The sequence below is a fragment of the Astatotilapia calliptera genome, chromosome 22, assembly GCF_900246225.1.
Source record: "Astatotilapia calliptera chromosome 22, fAstCal1.2, whole genome shotgun sequence".
In the NCBI taxonomy this organism is placed as follows: Eukaryota; Metazoa; Chordata; class Actinopteri; order Cichliformes; family Cichlidae; genus Astatotilapia; species Astatotilapia calliptera.
In genome coordinates, this window is record NC_039322.1 from 19,839,299 (window position 1) to 19,852,354 (window position 13,056).

General features: G+C 39.5%; 1 protein-coding gene across 1 annotated transcript; it reads right to left on the bottom strand.

Moving 5' to 3' along the window:
- Window positions 1-96: 96 nt before the first annotated feature.
- npy (neuropeptide Y) lies at window positions 97-2,005 on the bottom strand. Its single transcript, XM_026156149.1, has 4 exons — window positions 1,922-2,005; window positions 1,469-1,656; window positions 524-613; window positions 97-434 (listed from the first exon to the last, which is right to left on the bottom strand). The coding sequence occupies exons 2-4, from the start codon at window positions 1,654-1,656 to the stop codon at window positions 413-415; spliced, it is 300 nt and encodes a 99-aa protein (XP_026011934.1). The 5' UTR covers window positions 1,922-2,005; the 3' UTR covers window positions 97-412.
- Between the last annotated feature and the right edge of the window lie 11,051 nt (window positions 2,006-13,056).

The following is a 13,056-nucleotide window of genomic DNA, read 5'->3' on the forward strand; positions in this document are numbered from 1 at the left end:
TAAAGCCCTCATTAAAGCCCTCTGATTACTTTTTGCAAATAATATACAACACTGTCATCGTGTCACTCGTCAAACAGATACCAGGGGATGCCTTTGTTCAAACAGTGAATCTTTAATAGCACAAATATACAATACAATCAGCAGACCCCCCCTCCTCCACTTTACGATCATGTTGCACAGATGACGACTCAGAATCAAGTATTTACAGTTTTATGGCACAGACTTCAAGCAGTGTTGGGTGTGGCTGATGCGTAAGGAAGAGGGGTTGGATATATACGTTGCGGCTCATGGAGGCGAAAGGAGGGCAGAGGCGTGGTGTTCGTTTGGTGTAGGACGTAAGTGACGGACATGTAGAGGTCAGAATGTCAGCGCTGGCGGGACAGCAGTGAGCGAGACGAGAGGGATGGCAGCATCACCACAGTGATGGGTCATATCTGGAGACACGGAGAAAGAGAGAGACAGAGAGGTGTAAAGATCGAGATACAAATACAACGACAGAAAAGTTGCGCCTTTAAACGCATACCTTGACTGTGGAAGCGTGTCTGTGCTTTCCTTCAGCAGCAGCTCTGAGACCAGTGTGTCCAGAATCTCAGGACTGGATCTCTTCCCATACCTGGAGCAGAGCGAGATGGAAAGAAGGAATTAAAAAGGGCGAGCTTAAAAATGAATAACAATAAATATAAATTTCTTTGTCCAATTACGAGCGAACAACTCTAAGTCATATCTCGCTGTGTCCTTGAGTCATATGTCCAGTCATGAGCTGAGAGAAATCTGTGCAGGATCAGACCCAGCAGGCTCAGATAGGAGTTCCATCGCAGGTGGTCACATTTGCCTGAAAAGATAAGACGTGACGGCGCATTTGTCCCTCTGGGTGGCTTAACGCCTGCAGAGGTATCCAGCCCACTGACAGCTGAAAGCCAAGAACAGCGGGTGACTTGCCACTGCACGGTGACAGTCTGGACTTTCTTTTCTTTTTCTTTCTTTCTTCCTTGCTTTCTTTAAAAAAAAAATCAGTGGTAAATGGGCAGCAGGCGATATCTGCTCTGTCACAAGAGAGAACGAATAATCTACAAGACCTGCAAGGTTCAGATAACTCCAACAAGTAAAATTCCACCGGACTGCCAGCTTATAGCCTCCTGGCTTTGAATGACATGACAAGCACTGTCAGAAAAACTCAGTTTCCTTACTGATCAGTTTGACCAGTTGGAAGATACCAGAGAAATAGAAGGAAAAAAAAGACGTGTTATTGCCTTTACCCGTGTAACTTATGGCATTTCAGCCCAGGGTATAACAACGTTTTGAGATAAAATGAAATAGTCCCACTAAAATAGATTTATTAAAAATTATTTTATAAAAAATAAAAGAACAGTGGGGGCAGCATTTGAAGAGGAAAGAAATAATGAGTAAACAATAAGTACTCTGTTATGTTCAATTCTATTCTATTGGGAGGTTTAATTAGTCCGCCCACCTCTGTCTTGTAATGAGGTTGATGTAATGTCTCAGGGCTGAGTAGTACTTGGCCAGCTCCTCCGCGGGGGCGTCCTCCCCGGGGTTCTCTGGTTTCACCGGGTATGCCTCCGTCAAGGCTCCCAAGCAGACCAGCGCCCACAGCAGGAACCCCAGAGTCCCCAGCCAGCTTACCAAGTTAGGATGCATCTGGCAGAGTGAAGTACAGAACAGTTAATTAACATCAGTGGACACCTGTTATTCTGTGCTGTAAATTTCTTGGATTTGTCATTTATTCTGGATAAATTTCTTTCTGAAAACAAACAAAGCATTTTTTTTTTTTACTGCAAACAAGGTTAGTATTCCAGAAACCAGGACTTTCATGGCATACCCAGTAGATACGCATTAGAAGTGCTACGGAGAGACTTTAAAAAGCTGAAATAATATCATGTCAACCTAATATTTACATACTTACTTTCCCCAAGGGTTAGAGCGAGATCTGCGCGCTGTCCTGTGGCGTCTCCTTTTCTCTTCTGAGCGCTTGGTGCGCGCGGCGGTTTATATGTGTGCGCCAGACGCGCTGCAGAAAAGCGCGTCAGAGCAGCGCTATCTTTGCCTTTCTTCGCGTGAACGTCACCGCTGATGCTGTCATTAGCGCGAGTGTTTTTTTATATTGAGTATTTGAAGCTCTTCCCATTAGTTTAATAGATGCAAAATAACAACGGAAAGTAGAAACAGAGTGCGTTAATAACAAGCAGTTTTAGGGATGGTTTTTCCAGACTTTAGCCAACCCTGGTGATACGATGGTATTTTATAATCCAAACCAATTAAGACAAGTCATGTCTATGAAGGAGCATAACATAATTATTGGTACAGGATAATTAAATTCTAAAAGGTCCACAGCAAGTGCACAGTTACGCATCTAATGGACAATTTTCCTATTGGAAATATGCTTGGATTATCTTGACTTGTTATTAATGTAACAATATTTTTATTGCACACACACACACGCACGCACGCACGCACGCACACACACACACACACACACACACACAGCTGCATTTAAACACACACTGTCACACAGACAGGCTGATACACACGTCAGCTCCTCTGTGGAGGAAGAAGGTAAACAATTTCACAATCAAGTAGTGATTCTTCTACATAATGAGATCAATAATCCCATTTGAAGTCACAAAAGAGTGGCAGTAATGCAACACTGTGGGCGAACTTCAAATGATTCCTCTATAGAAGGCCTCCTCACGAAAGAAACTCCTGTGACGGCGCCCTCGGCTGATCTGGAATAAAAAGACCTCAAACCGACTCACATGTGCATGAGCGCCATTTGACTGAATCAGTCCACTAATTTCATTTTGCCGTTATTCCCTCAGATGAAATGAGACTGTGACTCTCAACATGAACAAAAGCCCTAAATGTGAATGTCACGACACGTCAGCCAAAGAAGAGCCCAATCTCCAAGGAACCCACTTAATAAGAAAACCCAAATAGCACTTCAAATGAATCTGTATCACCGAGTGCTTCATTTACCTCCCATTCATAATCCTTTTGTATACCAGCCCGCAGCCGTATAATCTGTCAAAATCAGTATTCTTCAGCAGTGCTGCTTTTTTAAGTTGCGCAGAGGATGCGTTAAGAGGTTTTTGTGTAACACAGGATGCTAAGAGGGGAGATGAGGGATGGGGCACAAGTGAGAGAGTGTGGAGCACAGAGTCATGACCAAATCGTCATGATCGCAGGCAGGAATGAGAACTTTCAGTCCTCCTCAGGGCATGCGTGCGCGCAAAGAGAGCACTTCATCAGGTATAACAACGTTTTCAAGGAAACAGCTTGCACGTATACGTAGGTGTCTGACTTGTGTGAGTGGAGCAGATGTCTAAAGCACTCCGACAAAGTTGAGAGGTCAAATAGTGTCTGCTTGATTAAAAAGGCGGGGGGTGGACTTTTAAGTTTTTGACCCGATAATGGCACTAGATAAAACGTTAAAGGAACTAAAACATCTCACCGCTAATGGTGGCACTAAAGGAAAAAGCCAGGGCATCACCTTGATAGAGATTAGTCATCTAGGATCCGTGCATGCCTGTGAAAAAGTTTGCTGATCCATCCAGCAGGTGTTTAGAAAGTGTACAGCTCCGAAGAGAAAACGCAGGCTTCCTGGCGATGCTTACAGATGAAGTCATGGGATCACTCATCCACTGGGAAACATGACTGTGTGATCATGAATTCACTGGATGCAATGTTGTTGAGATCTTTCAGTTTGCACCAAAGTGAATTAGAGCCAATCAGTACATTTCCATACAAAGATGTGGAGCATTCAGCATTTGCTCCTGTACTATATTGTACTTTTAGAGGTCTCTGGGGTCATACCATGTGAGGTACTGCTGTTGTACCCTGGACAGGGTGTAGTTATTTGTATGGTTTAGTTTTTACAGAGAGAAGTCTTGGTCTTCAGGTGACATTTTTCTATTTTATTCTCTTATTTCTTAATGAGGTACATGGGCTTCCATTAGTTTAGCTTTTTGATTAATTCAGAACAGGATTGGCATTTTGTAAAGCATTTCTTAGTCTTGTTTGGCCCTTAGAAAGGTACATGTAGTTACCTTTAGGTCCAATCAGGGGGGAATATTCATGTGGATTGTTCCTCTAGGGACAGAAATTGACTTTTAGTGTGGCTTATATTTTTGAGAGCATTAAACAGCAACTCAAAAATATTCCTATGCAGGCCTAAAATTTGAACCCAAAGAACTTCCTTTGAGGCAGTGGATGAATCCCAAACTAAATATGCCTGTCAGACAGTGGATTAGGAGACACGCGCAGACAAATCGGTGTCTTTAGGGATACCTTTGAGCTTTTGAAACAGCACGCATCCTTGCCAGCAAGAGTCAAAGAGCCTTTAGACATATAGAAAGAGAAGCTCGGTAGATAAACTCAGGGAAAATATAACAAGTGGCGAATAGCACACCACTACATGAAGTCCCCCTCTGCTGCTTGATTGAAAGCTGGATGGAAATGCAATGCAGTTTAAGTGAATCAGAGACATTAATTGTGAGAAAACTCTGCAGTGCAATTCACACTGGACAGGTTTGATGGGTGTAAAAGGGTGCTATTGTAAATCACTGTCAAAAGTATTTATTAATACACAGGTGAAAATAGTCCCCAACAAATGCACTTAGTCCTGCTTGAACTTTTCTTCTAGATATCCATTTAAAAAAACAAAAGGGCTATGTCTTTAATTCATTATTTAAAGACTTTTTTTTTTAACAGTAAGAACAATATATAACACGACCAGCCTTATCATTTTACATCTAAGGTGAGACAGGGGATCAAAAATAATTAGCTAACAAGTATGCAATTAGGAGACATTTTGCCAGTGACATCTTTGCTTATTTGCGGCTTCTTTCTTACTGCACATACAGAGGATTAGTCTGTGCTTGGGGTTATAACAGTCTCATCCAGTGTTCTGTTCATTAAATATTTACATCATGATCTATAATTAAAAAAGCTCTGACAACCAGGTCAGATATTGGAGGAAATCTGGTGAATTTCTGCACATCACAAAAGAGGAAAAGGAAGAGGACGAGGGCACCGTTCTTCAAACTCAGGGGGAGAAAAATGGTTAAGTGACAGGGCTAAGAGAGTTCAGGGGAAATGTGATCATTCTTTTATGTTAGCATCAGCACTAATAATATCAGTGCTATTAGAAAGATGGCTACCAATCAGCCTAATACAGTCCCAGTTATGCTGGCTAATTAGACAAATTAAAAAAATACCTGCAATTAAGTTAACAATGACGTATCAATGCAGCACCTTTAAGGTAACCGCTGCAGAAAATAATTTAATGAAGAGCTGGCATTATCAGAAATCGGCTCTGTGGAGACCGACTCCTTCAGAGAGCAAGCTGTTTAAATGCAAATTTGTTTTCTCCTCCTCTCATCAGCCTCCTGGTTTGTACAATAAGTTCTCTCCCGGGATTTGTAGAGATGAAAAGGCTCGCAATTTTCGGCTGCTCTGAATGACACTTTTCAAATTTACAGTGTGTACGAGCGCACGAGGAAACAGAGACAAGCAGGCTATGTGCGTCGTCTCTGTCAGGCAGTTGCATGCAAACAGGCCAAATCCCATTGCAGCTTTGTGCTTTCTTTGGCTATAACGGCATTTTTACATACAACTCTGACATCTAAATTGCTGCTTTTGACTACACTATTGTGCAATGGTGACTTGTGGTAAGCAAGCACTACTATTACTTAGATAGGGCACGGCAGCTCCCGGTTTAGCTGCAAACTGAAGGTGATTTGAGCGCCATTGCAGAGGATTGTGGTTTGTCATCGATTAAATAAACCAAGGCACTGGATTAGCGACTTTAACAAAGTCTGATTGTTGCTTATATAGCTCTGCTTCATCATAATAACAATTGACTTACATTAGGTGACATTTAAGTTAACAATAGTTTTACAGAAAGATTTCTGCTGAACAAACTTCATAGAAGCATATCCACAAATGGTTCTTCTTTGTCTTGGCTTTGACATTAACTGACAGTCTTTGTAGGCAATTATGCAACATCTCAAAGAAACCTAAGCTTCTCCTCTACTTTCAGATCACAGAAAATACAATACTGACAACCCTCATAGAGGAAACATTAATTTCTTCTTCTGTTTATTCATTTCTTCTTCTCCTTATTAAACACCCACTGCTTTAAGAGTCAAACTGCTTTCACTCATTTTAATTTACCTGTCTTAACCTTGTCTGTCAGCGCTCCTTGCTGTCTCCTCTGATCTGTGTGAGTATGCGTCTGTATCTGTATGGGTGTTTGCAAGTGTGTCTCATCTGCTTCTGGGGTGAAAGCAGCACCAGTGTCATGTCAAGAGAAGCATCATATAAGGTCTTTTGAGAGACAGATGAACAGAAGGTCACGCTAGCAAGCTGTGACAGGTTGGTTCGGCTCAGGTGTGCAGGTGGGAGTCCTGAGCTTTTATATTAGGAAACCTGATGAAACCTGTAACACGTCAAAGGGCCCTAAACTTTAGTTTAATAAATGTTACGACCTGTGTAAGACCACGGCAGTCTGTGTGCGTCACTGTTATGTCTGCTGTCACATTGAATTGAATTTATCTGAGTCATTTTGGCGAGGTTTTAATTTTTTTTTGAGTGGCAGAGTGACAAAAAATAACCTTAAACAACAATTAAAATTGATTCTTTTAATTCTTTTAAAACGTATGTATTTAAACACAAGACACACAATCAAATGAATGACGTCACAATTTCCAAATCATAACTATTTAACATATTAGTATGTCTACTGAATACATTGACAGTACTTATCCATCCATTTATTATACTGTAGCTGTAAATATATGTTAAAATATTTTACCAACTTATTAGATACCATATAGAAGACGCCTGGTAATAGTGTGTAAACAATGCATTAGTAGGCAAAGCATCAAGAGAATGTGCTGCATTCATGACGTTCACATTCACTGTGAATCAGCCACTGACTATGCCCCGATACTTATTTTGTACATTAAAAGCATCTGCAGATTTAATGTTATTATTAGGGTAGCATAATGCATGGTTAGGCTACTGTGAATACAGATGTTCACACTAAAACAGTGGGAATTTTTTTTACAACAAGTGCAATATTATAAGTAAAACTGCTTATAAAGATGTTTGAGTTTAAGTGCTGTTTCTTGCATAATTTATTTACTTAGGATTAATGATACAAAATAGTACTGCACTTTAAGAGGCTTAAAATTGGGCTAAGTCTTAAGACAAGGGAGATATTATTCTCATCTAGGCTAAATGTTTTGACCTCTTATAATGGCAAATGCGTAATGTGCTTTAAAATGAACTGCTGCGGGAAACATGCTTGTTTCCTTTGTTGCTTCTTAAATAGGAAGATCCCACAGCTGTCTATTAAATGTAAATCCATGTAAAGCTAGGCTGGTTAGCTTAGCTTAGTCTCTGTTCAAAGGCAGCAAATCCACTAAAGCTCACTAATTAACCCATTATATCTCATTTATTTAATTAAAGAGTGTTTTACTGTATATGCAGAGTTTGAGCTGAGCACAAACACACAAGCACAGGCCCACAGAGAGGGTCACAGCACTTGTTGTTAGCCAGTGTACAGCTAATGTTTAACATAGTTGTTACATTGGTTGTTTAAGATGATTACAAATGGCCAAAAAGGGTGGATTCACACCAATAACAAGGTCAAGAAACATTTTACAAGAGAAAATACAATCACTAGTAATTCATCAGCGTGTCAGATAGGTGTTTTCCAGTCTTCCTAGTTTTTATGCTAAGCTAATTAGCTGATGCAAGGCAACCCTATACTTAACTGAGAGATCTGAGGATAAATGGGACATTTCCCAAAATTGAAATGTATTCTCTGCGTACTATCTTTAAAATTAAGACTAGATTCAATCATCTGACACAGATTTTAGATTTGTGATCGTTAATTGCATGCTAATATATGCTGTCTTTCATGTTTTTATTTTTTGATATTTTGTTGTTTTGTGTTTTCTTATTGTACTATGAAATTTCATGCTGTAATTTTATGTACTGTTGTAAATATGTATTTGGTTTTTGGACCAAATTGTTGTACATTACCTGATGGTTTATTAAATTTATTATTGTTTTTGTCTGACCTGCCAGGGAGTACAGACAAAAAGTAGGTTTTTGGTTTTCTCGCATATTAACTTTACGCTGTCCCTTTAAAATAAATAAATTCATATATATAGGCATCAGTTAAGTTGTCAAAATCTGCTGCTAGGCTTTTAACATGCAGCAAAAGGAGTAACTACATTACATCAGTCCATGCAGGCCAGTTAACTGTTAGTTTTAGAATTGATTTCAAGATTTTACTGCTGCTTTTATTAAGTGCTACAGGTTCAGACTCCAGCCTATATCTGTGAGATGCTGACATAAACCTGCACTGGTCCCAACTAAAAGTCTTGGAGCATTTGAAGTTCAGGCCCCACAGATGTGGAATATTCTGGAGGCAGATCTTAGGTGGGCAAACTCTGTAACCTCTTTCAAATCTGAACTTTAAAAATGCATATTTGTTGCTTTTATTATTATTAGGCGCTTTGTAACTTTTATTTACTTTTATTAAGTGCTATATAAACACAAACAGTGTAAAGTCAATGGATTTTCTTTTTGTGCGTGTATAATTTACCTGACTTTAAGAGAAAAAAGAGCTACAGTTTTGTGGAAACTCTCAATCAAGAGAAAGGACAAGAGTGAGTCTACAGCGAACCTTAGGCTCTGTCCTGCCTTGACAGCTATAATTTTAGATATTTTATATTCTGGGCCTCCTGTTACTTTACATTGTTACTGAAAAACAAATTGTGGAAACCCTACTGTCCTTTATCATTGACTTATAGCTTTCATGGTATCCTAGCATTTATAAGTGCCTCATTGCTAGGTTGAATCAATAACAGCAACACTAGTAACACTAATTCATCTCTATCACTGGCGACTTTGTGTATTTGTTTAAACTCATATGAACTCCATCAGTGTTCATATATTTATGAATGAGTGTGTGGGTGTGTGTAGCTGCTTGTGTGTAAACACGTGCTAGCCAAACAATCATTAGTTATACAATACCTTTGACTCTGTTATCACAGTGTCTTACGAAAAAGCAAAATCCATTTCTCTCACCTCACTCGCCACCCCCCTCCCGAGTCTGTCGACACAGGAGGAGATCGAAGCACAGCATCTATGAAGTCAATTTCCCACTGTTTCTACCAAAAAAGAGAGGAAACACACACATCTATGCCTTAGATTCATGAAATTCTGATTTTTTTTTTTCATTCCTCTTACACATTACTCTGTTTTCTTCAAGTAAGAACAGAAAAAAGCTCTTCAGATTCTTTTGGTAATCAGGAGAGGATTCATGGAAAAAGACTGGCCTGCCACACTGAAAGTCTTGGGTTGAAGATGTTAGAAAATAATTTAGTAATCAGATTATTAATGAATAACTAAAATGGTAAACTAGGGAACTATAGATCTCACTACATATCTATAAACATAATATCATACTAATAATACTGTATGTTTGTGTAGTAGTAGGTCTACATTAAATTGGACTCTCACATTATGGGACATTCCAACCATTAGATTTGGTGAGAGTAAATTGTCACATGCTAGATAAGGAGGACCATTATGTTAATCATTTACTCATGAATTATATATTATTTATTATATAAATATATTTAATATGTAATTGAACAATGTAAATCTTGTTTGTGCATTGTGGATGCAAAAGTGGAACAAGTGAAAATCATTTCCATGCTCTGTATTGGAAGTGAACTGCACTGTACCTTTTAAATAAATAAACAAACTGAAATTGAAATACTTATGTTATGATTTAGCATTTTTCTCTTCAGTTTTGGGCAGCACAATGGTGTGGTGGTTAGCCTCAAAGCCAGAAGGCCAGTATAGTTACAAAACCATAAACTGTGTGTGAAAGGTAGAAGTAGCCCCTGGTCTGTAACATGAAGCCACTTTGAAAAAGCTTTAAACCTGCATTTTTACTAATGGCCAGCAGGGGGCAACTCTTCTGTTACAAAAATCCTGGTTATGTGGAAGTCTATGAGAAAATCACCTTACTGCTCATTTGATTTGTGTTCAGTAAGTATCTCATAATGAGTTTATAGTTCCAATCACTAGTTTAAAATCTTCCACAACATGATGTGATATTCATTGAGTAAATGTAAAGTAAAACAGGTAATAAAGCAGGTCATTCGTGCCAGCATGCTAATTACTAGTATGATTGCCAAGATGCTAATGTATAGGTGTGCCCTTACATCCTGCAGTTTCTCAGCCAGATCTTGACAGTATTTGTTTCTTTTATTACCTCTGGTCACCTCTGGTTTTTCTGAAAGTCAACACAGGAAGAGCCAAGACGCAACCTTGGATATACACATGCATTCATTCAATTTATTGTTTATGTCAAAAAGCCATGATTTTAGCTAATAAATAGCAGTACACATAGGCTGTCTTCCTCCTTTCATCCTCAACTGATTGTGGCAGATGGCTGGCCTTCCTAAGCCTGGTTCTGCCAGAGATTTCTTTCCTGCTAAAAGTGCAGGTCATGCACTTTCTATGCAGCAAGTTAAATAAGAAATATCCATTGCAATAATTTGAAAACATGCCACATTAATTAATTTTCCCAAATATTTTGCACGGTACTGTTTTACACCCTTTGTAAAGTGGTTATAATAGACTCTCTCTGAGTTCTTAGCATCATTTTGGGAATTCTCTTCAAAATTGTATCCCTAGATTCTAACTTAGCATGTAAGTGTTTTTTTTTAATGATGTGTCAGAACCTATCTGTTGTGTTTCTCTGTGCCTCTGCATGAATATTTTTTACCCCTCTGTCTGTGGGGAAATTGCAGGAAGAGTTCTTTACCTCCAGTTAATTCAGTCTTTGTTTACGATAACTGTCACACGGGTAATTAAGTGTCTTCTTGCGCAGTAATTGCCAATTTAATCTTCCGTTCTTGTCTCTTGATTTGTTGCGTCGAATCTGTCAGTCAAGCAGGGCGTGGTTTCCATGGGGATGAGTCAAGTGTAGTAGTCATTCCCCTCAACAGGTTTCTGAACTAAATTACCTGTGGCCTCCTTAACGAGGTTGCTATGGAAAGGCAATTACACTAAATAGTAATCGTGCCAGACTAATTCGTCAGGCCTTTACCTCTTAAATTAATAGGTTTTTCACCTCTTGCTCTGCCTCACCCCATCCCACTCTGCGATAAGCAAACACTGTAAATAGGTAAAGTTTTTCTAAGAATGCTTGATTCTCTTCTAAGTAGCAAAGGAGAAACACGATTAATATTTTGAAGTGTGTAAACAGCTGTGCATGCTTTATTTAGCCTGATACCATGGGCATTGTTTACTCTGAATCTGAAGTTTCAGCTTTGAGATTTCAGATTCCTCTTGGTTCCTTTTTAAACACTCGCCCGCTGAGACCCAGGTGCATCCATGTCGTCCTTCGAGCACAGACCAACATTCTTTCCCCCACGACCACCTGCTCAGCTCACTAACTCGCACAAACACATGCCAAGTTCCCTCAGGTAATGCCAACATTACAACACAGGTGACTTGAAATTCACTGGGCACCGCCAATGTGGATGCTGATCCAGTTTGACTTGCGATCATCAGAGTAGGAACATCTGTGTGGGAGTAAATCCTCATTTGGAGCCTCATTAATTGTGTTTCTAGGTTGAAGACGTTTGAAAGTGGGCTGTCAGTGAAGAATACATGACCCGCTTCTATCGTCATTCACTGGATGGATTAAATCAACTCTCATCATTCCTGATCTACCGTGAGGAATGGGATTAATCAATCGGAGACAGTACATCTATCTGCAAATTAAAAACTGCGCTCATCAGTGAGCACGTAGCGCCGTGATTCTGCTGTTATTTTAGTGATGTGTTGAGTGGGTGGCTTCTTCGCAACAAGAAAACGTCAGTCATAAATGGCTCACATGCGTAAACTGACCAGTTTTATAACTAAATGTTAGAGTGACTATTCATTGCCATAAGATTTTTAGGAATTAAACTTTAAGGACCACTAGTTCATAGAAAATATATTTCTGGAAGTGGAAAACATTCAATATAACTTCCAATCTTCCCAGAACTGAACATCCCAGGAAATTCACCCCAAGGGCCAACCATGCAACGCTCAGAAAAATTGTAAAAGAAAATCCAAGTGCTCGAGCTCAGACTCTACAGCTCTCAATTAGATGCTAACATTTGTGACAATAATCTTTGGCCTTTGTGTCACTTTGGAGAAAACCAAACACACCTACTGTCAGCACGGTGGTGGAGGGAAGATGACTTTGGCTTGTTTTGCAGCCACGGGACCTTGGCAGCTTGTTATCCCTGAGTTGACCATGAACTCCTCTGTATACTAAAAAGGCCATAGCTAAAGAAAATGGACAATGATCCCAAGTACAGCTGCAAATCTACAACAGAATGAATGGGGGGGGAAGTCAAGATCCTGCAGTAGTCCAGTAAAAAGTTCAGGTCTGAACCTGAGTGAAATGCATTGGACCTTGAAAGAGCTATGTATATACAAATGTCCATAAACCTCCTTGAGCTGAAGCAACATTGTAAGGCACAATTTAAGAGAGCAATCAAGACACACAGAAAACAATGACCTTAAATTCTTCAAACAAAGAAGAACCACCCATGAGAAAACTTTCTTTTTCACATGACTATAAAATGGCTATAGATGTGAATGTGAGCAAGAATGGTCGTAACCCTCAACTTGTTGGCCCTGTGATAGATCAGCGACCTGTCCAGGGTGCATCCTTCCTTTCCTCTTATGACAGCTGGCATAGGTTTTAGGCCCCCATGACCCTGAATAGGAAAACTGGAAGAAGATAGACGGGTGGAAAAGTTTAGGAAAAAAGATAGCTGGTGAACAGGTTCCAAATCTTAGAAAAATGTTATGATGGTGATTGAGTAAAACTCAAAATGATAGCTGAGCAGGTTTTAATTTAGTCTTGTATTTTTCATCTTTGGTTTGCTGTTACAAATGTCTTCAGTCTCTCACTCGTGTAGATGATGAGTGGCTCTTGAGAAAGCT